We start from the raw sequence: 17,189 nt of genomic DNA, 5'->3' as shown, positions 1-17,189 counted from the left end.
CTAAATTTATAAGGAGAAGGTTATCACTTTTTTACTGGCGCTTGATATATGTTTTCATGGTACATATAGGGTTACATTAGGTTAGGTGACGCTGTTTGAATCAGAAAACTGAAGCGTTTGCCACAAAATGCGACCATTGGTATAGTATTTTTGCAAGCTCTCTCGTCGACATTCAAAGGTGATGTCAGAGTCAGTTAGTAATACCCGTCGACTGCTGTTCCATAAAGAAAATTAGAACTGAAAGGAGAGAATATGTTTACGTATCAAATATGTAAATAACGTGCTCGATTGCAGGTGTCAACTGTACTGAAATTAAGTAAGAATGCTATACACCTCAAGGATGGCAGAACGCATCACTAATTTCAGAGGTTAGTTTATATATTTTCTCGTGTCTGGTTAAATTTGGAGGGGCTATTCCCATGTAAATTTATAGTAAGAATGTTGTCATTTCTCTACTGGCGCTTGGAATGTTTTCATGATACGTATAGTATAGTTAAGTTAGGTTAGGTGACACTGTTTGAATAAGAAAACTGAAGCATTTACCATAAGATGCGATCAGCATCTTTGGTACTGTATCGTTTTCTCGCTATGTACACTTGCGAGCTCTCTCCTCGACATTCAAAGGCAATGTCGGAGTCCATTAGTAATGCCCATCAACTGCTGTTCACTGAAAGAAAATTCAAAATAAAAGAGGATAACATGTTTTTGTAGTAAATACGTAAATAATTTGGCCGATAGCAGTTGTTAACTCGTTAGAAATAAAGGCTGAAGTAAACGATCGCTCAATTTTTAATGTTATGTACTGGTACTGAAATGAAGTAAGTAAGTAAGAATGAGATACACCTCAGGATATGGCAGAGTACATCACTGATTCAGAATGGTTTATATTTTCTCGCATCTAGTTAAATTTCGGAAAGGCTGTTCCCATGTAAATTTCTGGCGAGGAGGTTTTTATTTCTCCACATGCGCTTGGAATACGTTTTCTTGATACCTACATATACGGTTAGGTTAGGTGATGCTATTTGAAGAAGAAAATTGGAACGTTTGCCACAGAGACCTGTGGAGTGATACTATAATTTATTCAGAATGAAATTAAACGTACACTTTCATGTAGTATCAGATTTCAAGAAATAACAAATGAACAACCCGTAGTGTGGATATCATCCACGAAAACACAAGTTTTGAACAAACTGATTGCCGTTTCATACTGATCTTAATGTGTATGGGGTTTTTCTCGACTTTTATGAAAAATCTTATGTAATGACAATCTGTTACAGCGAGTAAATTGTTCACCATTGTATTTTCTCGCTATAATGGACTTCTACTGTATATGGTGTATTGGCTTAATATTGAGATCATTGACCTCTCCCTCGTATGTGTTCTAGATTGTTTCTGTTGTAACCGAGCTCGATAGCTGCAGTCGCTTAAGTGCGGCCAGTATCCAGTATTCGGGAGATAGTAGGTTCGAACCCCACTGTCGGCAGCCCTGAAGATGGTTTTCCGTGGTTTCCCATTTTCACACCAGGCAAATGCCTGGGCTGTACCTTAATTAAGGCCACGGCCGCTTCCTTCCCACTCCTAGCCCTTCCCTGTCCTATCGTCGCCATAAGACCTGTTTGTGTCGGTGCGACGTAAAGCAACTACCAAAAAAAAAAGTTTATGTTGTATTTTTTCATATTATGCTTTGGCACAATGTTCACTGAAGTATTACATGAACAGGCAGTAGAAACACTTATTTAGCATCTGGTTGTGATTATTAAGGGGTCAAGTCTTTATGGTCTGAACCCGTGGTCGTTCACTTCAAGTCCGCTTAGTGGGAGAAGAAAAGGGGGAAAAAAGAAAATCGGAAAGTTGGCCCTACTACCAGAATGCCGGCTCCCAAGTAGGAGAGGAGATGGTATCACTAATCACTAGTAACAGAAGCTTGGGTTCAATTCCAAACCTCTCTGCAATTCTCATATGGAGCGAGGGCAAGTGTCACCATTGATGGTGTGGTGATACTACACACAACATCTTCAATGATCACACTCATGTAATGATCTTTGCCTCTGAGGTAAGGAGTAATTAATGCCTTGAGCAGTGTAACGCTCTGATAAGGATACCAAAACAGTTGGCTTGAAGCCACCTTTTAAGGCAAAAGCATTGTGATTGTTACTTAGGTAAATCGTCCGAGGATTGTCCTTTGTGTGCTTTCTTTTTCTTTTATGTTATTTTAATTTGTAATGCAGAGGGATTTTATTTGTGTAATAATAAGCAGAAGAATTAGTTTTGTACTAGTATTTGTTTATTCCTGTTATTAATGTCATGATGTAGTCAACTTAGGTTTGTAGGCCCTAGGCTAAATTTTAAGTTTGTAAAATCAAGCATCTGGTGCTTATTGCACTTAAGCAAGTGATATCTCATGATTCCTTCCATTACTTGAAGTAATTCAACTTGTCCAGCTTGTGTTGGTTATATTTATTTTCACATTGGCTGCCTTGCCTTATGACAAAGGTTGTGTTAAAATAGGTTATCTTAAAATGTCCTATGGTGATGTTAAATTCTAAACAAGTAGTTTTTGCCTTGTTCAGTTAAACCAAGTGATTGTGAAATACTCAATTTCTTGAAAAGGAAAGTTTGTCATAACAGCTAAAGTTACTGGCTGCTGTCTGCAGGTAGGGAGGGATATTACTTACTCTGCTGTGGTATCTTGTGGTAGACAGACTGCTGACTGCAGTTGAGACTTGCAACATCCTCAGCTATGCTGATAATATTGTTATCGTTGTGCAAGAGAAATTCCCAAACTCTGTTAAGGAACGTATGCAAAAAGCTCTTAATGTTGTTTCTAAATGGACAAAAAAATGAGGGACTTAAAATTAGCTCAGAAATATGTAAATTAAAATTCCACCTTAGTCAATACACAAATGTTAATTTGAAAACACAATTAGTGATACACGTTTTGGCCCTTTTGGGCCTTCTTCAGACTTGAAAATAATACAAAGTTTGTAGAAAAGGATCTAGAGAAAACATCACATTAAAAGTCTATAAAGAAAATCTTGAAGGGTCACACTGTGTTATTTTGAAAGAAACAAAACATAAATAAGAATATATAAAATACTTGTTCTTGATGTCGTGTAGAAATATCAGTTGTATCAGAATATCATATTGCAGAAAAGTAATGATGGTGACAGTTAGAAAAATGAAAAGAAGTATGCAGTCATTACAGAAAAACAAAAAAACTTAAGTATAAAACATGAAACTGATAGACTGCCCAGCAGATCAGCTGTTCATAGTAACATGGAAGAGGCAAAGATAACAACCTAATTATCTCTAAAGCTGATAGGGGCAACACAACTGTAGTCATGTATAAATCTGATTATATTAACAAAACTATGCAATTCTTCTCAGATAACAGATTCAGAATTGTCAAGAAATATCTCATCAACTCCATCCAGAAGAAACTTAAACAAATACAGGTACTAAAAAATTCTCAGTTCTGAAATGTTGTCAATGGGTATGACGACTTATTCCGTTGTAGGTTCCTAGATCACTTCCTTTCTGCGTGTATGTTAGTTTTGAGCTTTGCCTACAGTATCACTCTCCTAAAACCATGTGACTGAGCGAATTGCTTTCGTTCCAACCAGTACCGGCTGTCGGGCTCCTGAGTGCATTATGGCCAGTGCAAGCAGAGCTCGGAAACGTCTATGAGAAGAAGAACTGTTTGATTTATTACACTGTGACAATTCGGAGAGTGATGTGTCATTTGATAGTGAGACTAATGTTGAAATGTCAGGATATACCGAGTGCATTGGTGAAAGTGACTCAAGTGAACGTGACGGTAGCAATAGCGGTGGTATTCAGCTCAGTTTATGGACGAAGGTAGAATCTGAACGGTCGAGATTTACATTTACGGTGCAGCCTAGACTGCATGTACAAATTGAAGACGTAAACAATCTGCTAGAATATTTTCAATTGTTTATCACTCCTGAATTAGCGGAACTAATTAGTAGGGAAACCAACCGCTATGCTCAACAGTTTTTAGATAGCGCACTGCCGGGCTGAGTGGCTCAGACGGTTAAGTCGCTGGCCTTCTAACCCCAACTTGGCAGATTCGATCCTGGCTCAGTCCGGTGGTATTTGAAGGTGCTCAAATACGACAGCCCCGTGTCGGTAGATTTACTGGCACGTAAAAGAACTCCTGCAGGATTAAATTCCGGCACCTCGGCGTCTCCGAAGACCTTAAAAAAGTAGTTAGTGGGACGTAAATCAAATAACATTAGATAGCGCACTGACCTTGAAACTATATTACAAGTTATAAATGTCATTTATCTTACTTGAAACTATATTCGAGAGTGAATCAGTGGACTGACACAAATAAAGATGAAATTATGACTTTACTTGCATTCTTTCTCTTTTAAGGCATTCATCAGTTACCTGACAACAAGAGCTACTTTTCTCGTAGACAGATATTAGAGACCCCAATGTTTTTGGAGCTGTTCTCTGAAAGAAGATTTCATCCTTCTCAAATTCTTACACTTTATCAATAACAAAGCTTCTGGGGCTGTACCTTAATTAAGGCCACGGCCACTTCCTTCCCACTTCTAGCCCTATCCTGTCCCATCGTCGCCATAAGACCTATCTGTGTCAGTGCGACGTAAAACAACTAGCAATAACAAAGCATACAATGAAGCTACATGTGGTCCGAAGAAACTTGACAAATTGAAACCTATTCTGGAGCACTTGAATAGCAGATTCTGAAGTGTGTACCCACCCGAAAGAGATGTGTGTGTAGATGAGTCTCTTATGTTGTGGAAGGGATGTTTGTCATGGAAACTTTTCATACCGTCTAAGCACTCAAGATTCGGTATCAAATAATTTGAACTGTGTGAATCTAAGTCTGGTTACGTGTGGAATTGCTTGGTGTATATAGGAAAAGATACACAGTTTGAGTACTCTCTGAAAAATGAACCATATGGATCGAAAGTTGTTTCCTGTTGCTTTCCTGAGACAGATTCTGTTTCCTTGACCTTGATGCTGTAATCATTTTAATAGCTTGCTAGTGAGACACTCTTTTTAAACCTAATGAAAACACCTGACCAATTAAAAGTATCTCACCGTAAGTTCCCTTTGTTTCTTCAGCAAGCCAGACGCCTTGCTCTTCGTACTATGATCATTTTTGACAGCTTGATGCATATTCTGTACTTTTTGAACCTGATAAAAATACTATACTACACAAGAGTATCTCACTATATGTTACTTCCCAGTACCTTATGGAAAATGTGCCACTGTGTCAGTAGCTACTCAAAAGAAATACCACTTGAAAAATTAAAATAAGCTTGCATAAAACTGCAATTGTTTCCTTCACCAGGAAAAGAAACTTCGAGGAATTAGGAGCTATATTTTTGAATGGTGAATAAATTAAAATATTGGGTCAAGTTTAGCACTGGGGAGTAATTCTTGACTCCAGGCTTACCTGAAATATCATTTTACAAAAATCTACTGAAAATTCACATCCTCTTTTATTGTAATCAGATTGATTGCTTGATTGATTGATTGATTGATTGATTGATTGATTGATTGATTGATTGATTGATTGATTAGTGAGTTAGTTATTAGCATGACTGAATCCAAGGAAAAAGTTCAAGTTAATGATGTAATAGATAGACGATTCATTTTCCACCAAAAGTCTGCAGGATATTAAGGTGCCGTTGTGGGTGATGTGCTAAATGGTCTGCCTTTGTTGCATCATAGTCTCACTCTTGAGAGGGTCATTTCTGCAATTTGTACATCAAATCATCGTCCATGACCAGTTGTTATTCTGTTCAGAAATACCCATATTTTTCGTGGCAGATCAAAATCAGAGTGACGGTCTGTAATGGATTGGTAATCAGATGAATGTATGGTAATAGATGAGAACTAAGACCTTGTATGACCCATTGGTTTTGTGCTAGGTTAATACGACCATCCATATTATACGGTGCTATAGAATGAAATATTCTAGTTCAGCTGAGCAAGATTCCAAGAATGGCTTACCTAGGTGTTTCAGAAGCTTTCACTACAACCCCAAATGGCGCGATGGAGGTGCTGTTGAACCTGATACCACTTGATATTTTAATCAAGGGGGGAGGCCAGGGTAAGCACTCCATAGAATGCAACAAGGCTTGAAATGAAAGATTCACAATTTAGTGTCAAATGTAATGTTATCATTGACCCAATCTACTGGAAGGAAGACCCTGTTTGTCCTGAGGGTGCCTGGATGTGGTTTGCAGACAGATCAAGAACAGATTGGAAATAGGCTCGGAGGTATAATGGAGTTAGACCAAGGAAGTATAAGTTTCTCCTTGGCAAAATGTGTCGCATATTATACACTGAAATACTTGCAATCCTACAGCGTACATACAAAAACATAAGGAGAGCTTTTAGAAGCAAAATATTCTTGTATTTTCAGACAATCAATCAGCAATTAGGGTTCTATTGAGCCTCAAAGTGTCTTCTAAATTGGTAGAAGAATATGTTATTGCACTGTCATACCGTGGAGAACACACAGATCAGAACAGATGTAAGGCTTTTCAAGCGTTTGCTCTATTAACCAGCGTTTCATCTTAGGTCTGACACTAGACTCATCAGAGTGGGATGTGTCAGACCGTACCCACTGACACTGGGGTGTATGAAGGTGAACTTATCAGAAGCCCTATATAAGATGCACAGTCTGATGTCGATCTGTTGTGGGTACCAGACCACAGAGGCCTTGAGAAAAATAAAAAAACTGAAGAACTTGCTAGACAAGATTTAGATCATTCTTGACAGTACCAGAATCAACCCTTGGAATATCAGTTAAGTGTTACAATATAAAAGTCATCAGGAGCACTGGCCACCTTAAAAGCTGGATAACAACAAGCATCAAACATGGGAAACTATTTATTAAAGGACCCTGTAAGAAAACAACAGAAACACTACGTAAATACAGTAGATCTCTGTTAAGATTCTGAGTAACGCTCCACACAGGATGTGCACCTGCGAAGAAGCTCTTATATAAAATTTTAAAGAATAGCCTAGGTCATGCTTGAAGGAGTAAGAAACAACCCATCATATATTATAATCAGTACATACAAGGCTTTAGCCTGCAACAGGTCCAACATATTTGGGAATACGATCATCGAAGCAAAGGAATTAAGTATAGGCTCATTACTGGGAACGTATACTCTAATAACAGAGGAATTATGGACTTTCACTCTTCGTTATACAGCTGGAAAGATGAGACAATCTGTAAAAGTAAGTACGTCAATACCAGAATGAACATTCTACGAGTAATCGGTAAAGTTTATTCGTAATGGTACATATGACAGTGAATTGTTCGAAGTTAGTCATAAAAATAGGAACGTTAGTATCATCAGATGGCTGTGTATACAGTGCTAGAAAAATGAATAGCAATTGTGTGAGGTTTTAATATGACAGGTGTTTAGACAGAAATACAATCTATATATTTTCTGAAAGTTGTTTTTTTTTTTTTTTTTTTTTTTTTTTTTTTTTTGGCCAATGGTATGTAACAGCTTAATATATGGCTTGAAAGTGCAATAGCAAAATTTTACACTTTACAGATTCGTTTTTATTTTGGCACTAGCACTTTGTGGTATAGCCATTTGACCTCTCAAATTCTTCACACCTCTTTGGCCTGGAATCTACTAGATGTTGGAGGATTTCACCAGGCATAGCTTGATACCAGATGTTCACAGCATCTTCAGTCGGTTGCAGTTTTGTCCGAGGCTTCCTTTCTCTTATTTTCTCTTCAAAATCATCCACAAATTTTAAATTTGATTTAGATCTAGTGAATTGCCTGGCCAGGATAGTGCTGTGACATTTTTTTGCTCACTTAGGAACTCTTTGACTGCTTTGGCATGATTTGAGGATGCTGAGTTGTGCTGAAAAATTAATGGTTGTCCTGCAAGCAAATCCCTTCCTGCTGATAAAATCTTCTTCAAAATTTTCTTGTACTTCCCTGTATTGACAAGAAATTCTAGGATATTGATACTGCCAATACGATTGTATGAGAAACACCCACTTAGTATAACACTAGTTGTAGAGTATGGGCTGGATTCAGTGCTTCACTTGCCTTCCAAAACCCTCTATAATAACCCCCATCACTTCTACCAATGTTGATTTTAGATTCATCACTGAAGATGACTTTGTGCTCAGCTGGCCAGTGCCAATGTTCTTTAGTCCACTTTACATGCATCATATGTTATTGTTTGGTGAGCATTGGTTTCTTTACTGCCTTCTTGGGCACCATATCAAATTTTTGCAATCTATTCCTTACTGTTCTAGAACAAACATCAACCCCAGAAGTTTCCCTCTATCTTTCTATTAGCACTTCTGAGGGAGCAAATCTGTCGTCTAAATATAAATAACATTAAGCATTTTAGATGTGAAGCTTCCACAGTCTGTACAGCTATTAAGTTGTTCTTCCAGGTTGACTGTGTTGTTTTCTGTACATTCCATACAGTTTGCTGACGTATTGCAGTATTCTTATTAAGGCGACTGAAATACCCCAGCTTGGGAGACTAATTACCTCAGATCGAGAAGGGGTATTTCAGTTGCCTTGACAAAGAATACTGCAATGTACTTGAAATGTAGGCAAACTGCATGGAAGGTGCTGAAAACAACAACATGGTTCAACTCTGGAGAAGAACTAAATGGCGTTCAGCATTGTTACATCTGGGTGAAGTTTTCAGTTTCCTGCTTCATTTTCCATTCTACCACTCATGACTTCACCCCTGTCTTGAAACTTAGGCCCAGTGTATCCCAGTTGTACTTTTATGCACTCCCACAATTTCCATCAACAAATGTTACACAAAATGTTGTGTAAGCAGCCATAAATTAAGTTTTTACATACCAATAGAAAGGAAATAAAACAAATGCATAGATTGTATTACTTTCTAAACACCTGTCACATCAAAATATGAAAGATCTTAATCCAAAGAAAAAATCACAGAATTGCTATTAATTTTTCTGGCACTGCAAAGCTGTGGAGATTGTCCTTGCTCTTTTGTGTTTTCATGTTTGGCCTTGCCCATAACATATTTGTGTTTGTCTCTGTCTCCTTTTATATTTTTATTTTTGTCCTTTTCTCTTTATCTCTCCCTCTTCTGATGCTAACTTGCCATTGTGCAGTTCATTCTATTACGTGTCTTTATCTTTATATACTGTACTTGATTTGTCACGTCACTTATCTGTTCTTTTCTGTTACTTATAAGGTGAAAATTGCCCTAAGTCAGTCATTTTTTTTTGTTGAAATAATTCTGTATATCGTTGTTGTGCTTAGGATAACCGCTGTGTGGTTATATTTCAGTTTAGAACTCCGGCCAGAAAGGTTCTGACATCTAAGGTTCAGTATTGCATGAACTATATCAGTAAATTTTCGTTCTAAGTGAGACATGTGCTGCAGGTCAGTATTTCTCCTCTCAACATTGTCGCATAACGCTATTTTGAGGCACAACAATGATATGCATATCAGGGTATGCAAAATGACCTTCAGTTATTTCCATTTCTTAAAGTTTCATGTTTCTTACCTCCAACAGTATTGAGGCTGATAATCTTCATGTCCCCATCCCATAAAGGAATCAATAATCATCCTTTGTGTACTTCTAGGTGTCATATGAAGGTGATCCTGAAGCAGCTCTTGTCACATTTTCAACTCATGCAGAAGCTAATGCTGCTTATAGGAGCACGGAAGCTGTCCTTAACAATAGGTTTATCAAAGTGTTCTGGCACAATTCTGCAAATAATGAGGTAAGATTTTTTTCTTGAAATACACTTTCATTGTAATCAAAGTGATCGTCTAATATATCACCTGCAAATATTTGCTGATTTTGTGAATGCTTCAATGCAAGTTATGTCTAGGTATTTCTGAAGAGCTGTTGAACGTCATACTATTAATTTCTGGGTGACATCCTGAAAAATATATTTGAGACTAGTTTACAGAGTTAAGGTGGATAATTATCTTACATGTGCTGCTCAGAGTGTGAAATACTAAAATCGTAGGCACTTTTTGAGTACTGTAGTATCTTACAGGATACAGTGCCAAGAATTGTGATTAAAATTTTATTAGATTGCATTGCTCTTGTCGTTACCCGAGGAACATCATGGGAAGGTCACCATACGTCGTTTCTCGTGTAAAGTCCGGTTTGGGAAGTTTTCATTATGATGGTAGGTCCCATTTCTTACTGCCAGTCACAGTTGAGTTTGAAAGTACGGATTATAACAGCAAGTCCCCTTTCCTACTTTCAGTCATATTCAAGTAGGGACGTTTTTATTATGACAGGCTCCCATTTCTCACTGTCAATCACAATCGAGTTGGGGAGTTTTCATTATAATGGCACGGTCCCTTGCGTACAGCCAGTCGTAATTGAAGTGCGTAATTGTTGTCATAAAGGCAGACTCCTCTCCCCCTGTCTACTGCCGCTCAAATTATGTTATCCAAGTTTGTTGTTGAAGTCACAAATGAGTCGGACTTTGTTTCAAATCAAATCAAAATCTCTTTATTTGCAAATGAGGTGTCTACCTCGGTGGCAAATGGTACACTCAAATACATTATTGTCAAGCACTAAATTTTAAATTAACAAGAGACGAAGAAAATTTTCCTAGAATACAATATTATACAATTTACGCTAATAATTTGTTCTAATAAACACACACATCATCCTTAATAAATTTAAATTGTTTACAAAATTCTACTTATAATATCTTAAAAACATAGTCAACTCATATACAGTATGTGAAATTACTTCTAATAATAATATACAACTGGTATAAGATTAAAATTAACATTGAATTTATTTACATATTTATATTTTACCCATTTTGGAACCTAAGCAGCACAACGACCTGCTGCGTCTTAACCAGAGCCCCTTTTGCTACCACTTTTCAGAGTTCCTGAAGGGCCTTCACAGCTACCGTAGCGGTCCCAGGGCCCTTGAAGTCCCCACTGTACTTCACCCCTACAGGCAGTCCCTTACTTGGCCTGTCCAAACTCCATAGACCAGGGGATGGAATTAATTTAATCACACACATTTTTTATTTACAATATCCTGCACTGGTCGAATGCCCTCTAACATTTCATTTATTGTCTCTGTTGTTGTTTATTCTCTTCTTGAATATCTGTACAGATTTTGGAAAAGGATCAAACACTACCCCTGGTAAACTGTTCCACTCCTTCACGCCCTTCCCAATGAATGAAAATTTACCCCAATCGCTTCTGCTAAAATTCCTTCTAATTTTGTACTTGTGGTCAGTTCTGCCGATATAATTATTTTCCAACTGAAGCCTCTCACAGATTTCTCCCCATGCTTCTTCTCCTGTATAGGCTCTATATAATCCTATAAGTCTAGTTTTCTCCCTTCTCTTACTTAGTTTCCCACCCAAGTTCCTCTAACATTTCTGATACACTACTTTTTCTCCTGAAACCCCCTGTTACAAATCTTGCTGCTTTCCTCTGCATACTATCTATTTCTTTTATTAGGTATTCTTGGTGAGGATCCCAAACACTGTTTGCATATTCCAATAATGGACAAACCATACTTAAGTAACTTTTCTCTTTTAATTCTTTGTTGCATCCTTTAAGTAGCCTCATTATGACATGTAACGATCTGTATGCTTTCCCAACAATGTCATCAACATGACCCTTCCAGTGCAAATTACTTTCAAATCTCACACCTAAGTATTTGCACTTGCCAAATTTTGGGATAACTACTTCATCCAAAGTGAATAATCAGATTCAGTTTTAAAGCTCCTGTTTGTAAATTTTGTAACAGTTAATTTGCCTCCATTAACCTTCATATTATTTTCTTCAATGCATTGTTGGATACTCTCAAGGTTCCTTTAAAATTCTGAACAATCCTCAGTGTTATTTATTTCCCTATAAACAATTATGTCATCTGCATACAATCTTATTTTTGATGTTATATTGTTCCCTAAATCATTTGCGTATATTAAGAAAAGTAACAGACCGATTATACTACCCTGTGCAATTCCCTTCCAAACTTTCTCTTCCTGTGATATATTATTTCCTACTTTGACTTTCTGAACCCTTGAATTTAGAAATGTTTTTATCCAACGTATAACCCTTACGTCCAATCCTATTCCCTCCAATTTCGTTAATAATATTCCATGTTCTACTCTATCAAAGGCTTTGGAAAGATCTATGGCTATGCTATCTAACTGGCCTCCTGAATCTAACTGATCTGATATGTCCTGCTGAAATCCCACCAGTTGTGCCTCGCAAGAAAATTTCTTTCTAAATCCATACTGGCTCCTCATGAACCAATTTTTATCATCACATATCCCTCTGATGTACTTTGCTATTAAACTCTCCAGTATTTTACAAACTATACTGGTCAGGCTGATTGGTCTGTAGTTCTCTGGTTTCCTTTTATCACCCTTTCCTTTATAAATTGGTATTATTATAGATTCCTTCCATTCCTTTGGTATTACACTATTATTTATGACATAGTCAAAGAGAAATTTTAATTAAGGCACTATGTACCACCCCATTCTCTTTAATACCTCCCCTGTAATTTGATCACTTCCTGCTGCTTTTCCTTGCTGAAGCAGTTGGATTTCTCTGAAAATATCTTCATTTGTGAATGAGAAGCTTCTTGTTTCCCTATGTGTCTCTCCCTCTCTATCTTCTGTTATGGTTTCCAAGTCCTGACAATCTTCTACTGAATCTGTGAATTCCCTACTGAAGAGGTTTGCTTTCTCAGTATCTGTTAAATAGTGTTCACCCCCTTCTCCCACCATTGTAGGAATTTGGATTCCTTTTCCTTTTTGATTCCTAATATATGAATACAGCTTTTTTCATTTCCATTTGTGGCCATTACCCTCTTGAAGAATGCCATTCATATAATTCTCTTTTGCTTCCTTTTTCGCTCTATTCAGTTCCCTCATTAGCTGTTTTCTAGTTTCTGTATTCTCCCTGCTCTCTTTGATTTTCCTGTTTACTATTCTACATTTTCTTTTTAATTTTCTTATTTCCCTTGTATAATAAACAGGGTCTGAGGTCATTTTACCCTTCTTAACAGGTACAAATCTCTTCTCTCCTTCCCAAATGATTCCTTTACATTTAGCCCAAAGTGTATCCACATTACTCCCTTCACTTATCCAACAACTGAATTGTGATTTAAGGTAAGTCCCAAATTCATCAACTTCAGTTTTTCTATATAATTTCTTGTCTTGTGTGGCCCTCTTATTAAGCATTTTGGGTATGAGTCTTACATCCATTATTACAGCCTTATGGTCACCTATTCCTTCAATTACCTCAGTTTTATCAACAATTTCCCATGGTTTAACCAAGAATACATCTAGTAAGTTATTGAGACGAGTCGGTTCTTGTACTACTTGTGTAAATCCTCCCTCCCAAATTAACTTATTTGCCAGTTTCTTTTTATGGGCTTCACTTGCAGCCCCATTCCATTCAAGCAAGTTTAGATCTCCCATATCATTATTATTGTTTTTATGAGTATAATCTATTATTTTCTCAAATATTTCCATGTCTCTTTCCTCTCTTCCAGGCCTGTATGTTCCTGTAATTCCCACCTCCTTCATATTATGACAAACTAATTTTATCCCTAATATTTCATCCCTTTCATCGGTAAACCATTCATGTGAACAATAAGTTTCCTTCATCAGAATAAACAGCCCCCCTCCCTTTTTATCTTCTCAGTCTCTACGATAGACTGTGTACCCTTCTGGAAATACTTCTCTATTACCCATCCCTTCTCTCAACCATGATTCTACTCCTATCACCACATCAGTCTCATAAGATTCCATCAATGTACCAAATTTTAATTGTTTATTTACTACACTCTGACAGTGTACCAAGAGCAATCTCAGACCTCCTTCCTCCCTAAAACTTGACTGTTGCAATTGGGTAACGTTTGACTCATGAGTTGAGAACGTCCCTGGAACCCAGATCCTTGTACATAGATCTTGATTTAAGGGTCTGTGTTTTCTGGCAAGTTTCCCTGTATGTGCCAGTTTAGTGGTATGGGTTTTCTTAAGTACAGATTAGTTTGCAAATCTCTGTTGATAATTGTAGCAATTTGTCTACAGAGATTTGCTTTTCCATTACCATTCAGATGTAACCCATGCCTAGTGAACATTTGCCTGCCAAGACCTAAAGTATCTACTACATAGACATTTCTAAAACTCTTACACAATCTCTTGATTTTTATATTTACATCATGTACAGGTTTGTTCACTCATGAGTCCTCTAAAAGGTCATACCTAGGTGGCACATTAACTACAATTACTTTTGAGTCAGGTAGTTTGGAAATCTTACCTCTGAGAGTCGTAATTAGTTCCTCACCTTCATTTGCAGCAATGTCATTTGTACCACTCACAATTACCACATAATTGTCCTTCTCTAACACAGGATCACAACTTGAAAGGACGTCTTCAGTTTTGGCACCTGGTTTTATTAGACCTAAAACCTCAGTTTCTGGATTCTGCAGCTCATCCTTGATGCCTTCTGCCATACCCCGCCCTTGAATGTCTGCGTAGAGATGAATCTTTGGCGATCTTGACTTTCGGTTGGTTTTCTTCTTCTGTAGGTTACCTCCACTGGATTTAAAATTATTTGGAAAACTTGGTGTTTTCTGTGGGATCAATCATTTATTTTCATTGTATCTCCTAACAGTTTTTTTTATTGATTTCAGGATTTTTCATAGTGTATTTCTTTTCTCCCTATTAATATCAGGTTTCCTTTCAGTACATATTTTTAGACACCGTATGTTCTTTTTATCTTAATTCTATCAGTGAATCTACTGTAGTGCTTTGCTTTTCATAGGATGGTGGCTTTTTTGAGAGGATGATAATCAGTGAGAGGAAATTGTCATTGGCAGAGCACTGGACAAAAAATGTGTGGGGTTGAGTACATTAAGTGATGTAAGGACAGGGCTGGCAATAGTGGGGTGGTAGTTGATGAGGAGGAACATAGTAAGGTATGAGTGGTTCAAAATGTGATGACATCAAGGAACCAGAGCACTTAAAATGTAATATGGCTCTTCCCTTGACAGGCTCTTCTGGCTGTATTATCACTAGGGCCCAGATTCTTATGTAATTACATATTCCATTCCTTTACTTCTAGACAACTGAAAATTAAAAATGTCAACGAAGTGTGGTTCTGATATGGTTATTCTTGGTTTCATTTTACATATTTGTACATATTCTTACTTATTGGAAGTTAACCCCACCCACAAGGAGTGAGGTTATTTGCCCTCTGCCAGGTATTTAGTTGTTCTTCCAATTTTTATTCATTTTCTTCCCATATCATTACATCATTTGCATATGGTATGACTTTCACATCATTTGCTGTTGACCCTTGGTGAACTTTCCTCATAATGCTGCCCATCACTATATTAAAGAGCACTGGTGAAAGTACACTTCCTTGTTGAACTCCTCTGTCTGTTCTAAACCATTATGATTTTTTGCCATATATTATAACACAGTTCAGACATTTGTTATACATGTTTCTAATTCTGAATTGCATTTCTCTTGACAATTCCATTCTATTCAGCCCTTGCCATACCACTTCTCTTCTAACCATGTCATATGCCTTCTGTATATCTATAAATGCGACTGTGATGTTTTTCCCAAATTCTCATTTCTTTTCTACTACTTGTCTAGCTGTAAATATGGCATCAATAGTTGATCTTCCTGGTCTAAATCCTTGTTGTTCTTCTCTTAATTGTGATTTTTTTAAATTTATTATAATTATTTATAAATCTTCATGCGGTGCACAGTTATGCTATTCCTCTGTAGTTTTCACAAAGTGCCTTATTACCTTTTCCAAAATAGGTACAATAATTGCCCTTGTCCAATCATCAGTAATCTCTCCGTCAGTCCATACTATCTTAATTATTCTATACAGCCACTGCATTCCAATAGGTCCTGCAGCTTTAATCATTTCCACTGTGATGTCATCTATTCCAGGAGCTTTGCCATTTTTTATTTCTAATGCTCCTGGTTTCCTCCGAAGTTTCCCTCGGGATAGCTGGTGCTCGAACGAGTCTCATCCGGTCAAGCGAATTATTAGAGGCCTTAGGGCCGAAACGACCTCAACCTATTCTCAAACTTTAAATGGGTGAGATCTCCGGCTTGTTGAAAACATTTTTAAAGCTGCGAGAGATTTATTTCTTGGATCGTAGTGCGAAGTGGGCCACTATTGGTAAGCAGAACTGGCACTGTGGGATGAACCAAACGCAGAGTTAAGGTGCCTGAATAGACGCTCATGGGAAACCATGAAAGGTGTAGGTTGCTTAAGACAGCAGGACGGTGCAGCTTTTTCTACATCCGACATTTGTAGATCTTCTCTTCCTATTTCATCTGATCGTTTATTTATCCCTTCCACTGTAATGGTGATATTTATTTTATCTTTAACTATTTCCTTGGGTTCATTTGTTTCATTTTGTCCTTCATACAGATTTTGGAAATATTCTTTCCATACTTTCAAAACTTCTTTTTCTTCCTACACAGATTTTCCGTCTTTGTTGATGACTTTTGATGTATTTTCTTTTTGCTTCTTTCTCTTACCTGATATTTTCTTGTCATTCGTATAATTCTCTTCTATCTCCTTTGTAAATTTTTCCCAGGACATCTTCTTAGCCAATGTTATAATTTTCCTTGGTGCTCTGCTTAGTCATTTCCATTTGTCTCTATTATGTTCTGTTCTGTTTCTGAACCATTCTCTCCATGCATTATTCTTCTTTTTGACTGCATCTGCAATTCTCTCATTCCATCCTGGAGTTTCTTTGTGTCTGACTTTTGTTGATGTCCTTCCACAGGTTTCTTCTGCTGCTTTGACTAAAGCCTGTTCGAATCTTTTTCATTCTTCCTCTCATCTTTAGGAAGTTGAGTTTTATTTTTTCCCTATATATACCTGGGATTTCTCTATCTTTTAGTTTCCAGCATTTGATTTTTGCCTGTCTTTTCTCCCCATATTTACCCCTTCTGAATTTCAACAATGCCCCTGCCAATAGTCGTGGTCACCATCAAGATTAATGCTTGGTATCACTTTCACATCTGTCAATCATCTTCTGATTTCCTCTGTTATTATTATATAATCAGTTATGAATTTCTGTTGCAAGTTCCAACTGTATCTGGTAAACTTGTGACTATCTCTTTTCTTATACCATCTATTACCAGTGATCCATTTA

General features: G+C 37.2%; 1 protein-coding gene across 2 annotated transcripts in view; it reads left to right on the top strand.

The window, feature by feature from the left end:
• The window catches only part of swm (Zinc finger protein swm), a 503,429-nt gene that overhangs the window by 319,579 nt on the left and 166,661 nt on the right, over positions 1-17,189 (top strand). For both annotated transcript variants that reach the window (XM_067135328.2, XM_067135327.2), the window contains one exon: positions 9,625-9,765. In XM_067135328.2, the coding sequence (XP_066991429.2) occupies positions 9,625-9,765 (141 nt within the window). The remainder of the gene's footprint in view (positions 1-9,624; positions 9,766-17,189) is intronic.

This window comes from Anabrus simplex, chromosome 1 (genome assembly GCF_040414725.1).
Source record: "Anabrus simplex isolate iqAnaSimp1 chromosome 1, ASM4041472v1, whole genome shotgun sequence".
In the NCBI taxonomy this organism is placed as follows: domain Eukaryota; kingdom Metazoa; phylum Arthropoda; class Insecta; order Orthoptera; family Tettigoniidae; genus Anabrus; species Anabrus simplex.
This window is presented reverse-complemented; position numbering and strand designations above follow the sequence as displayed.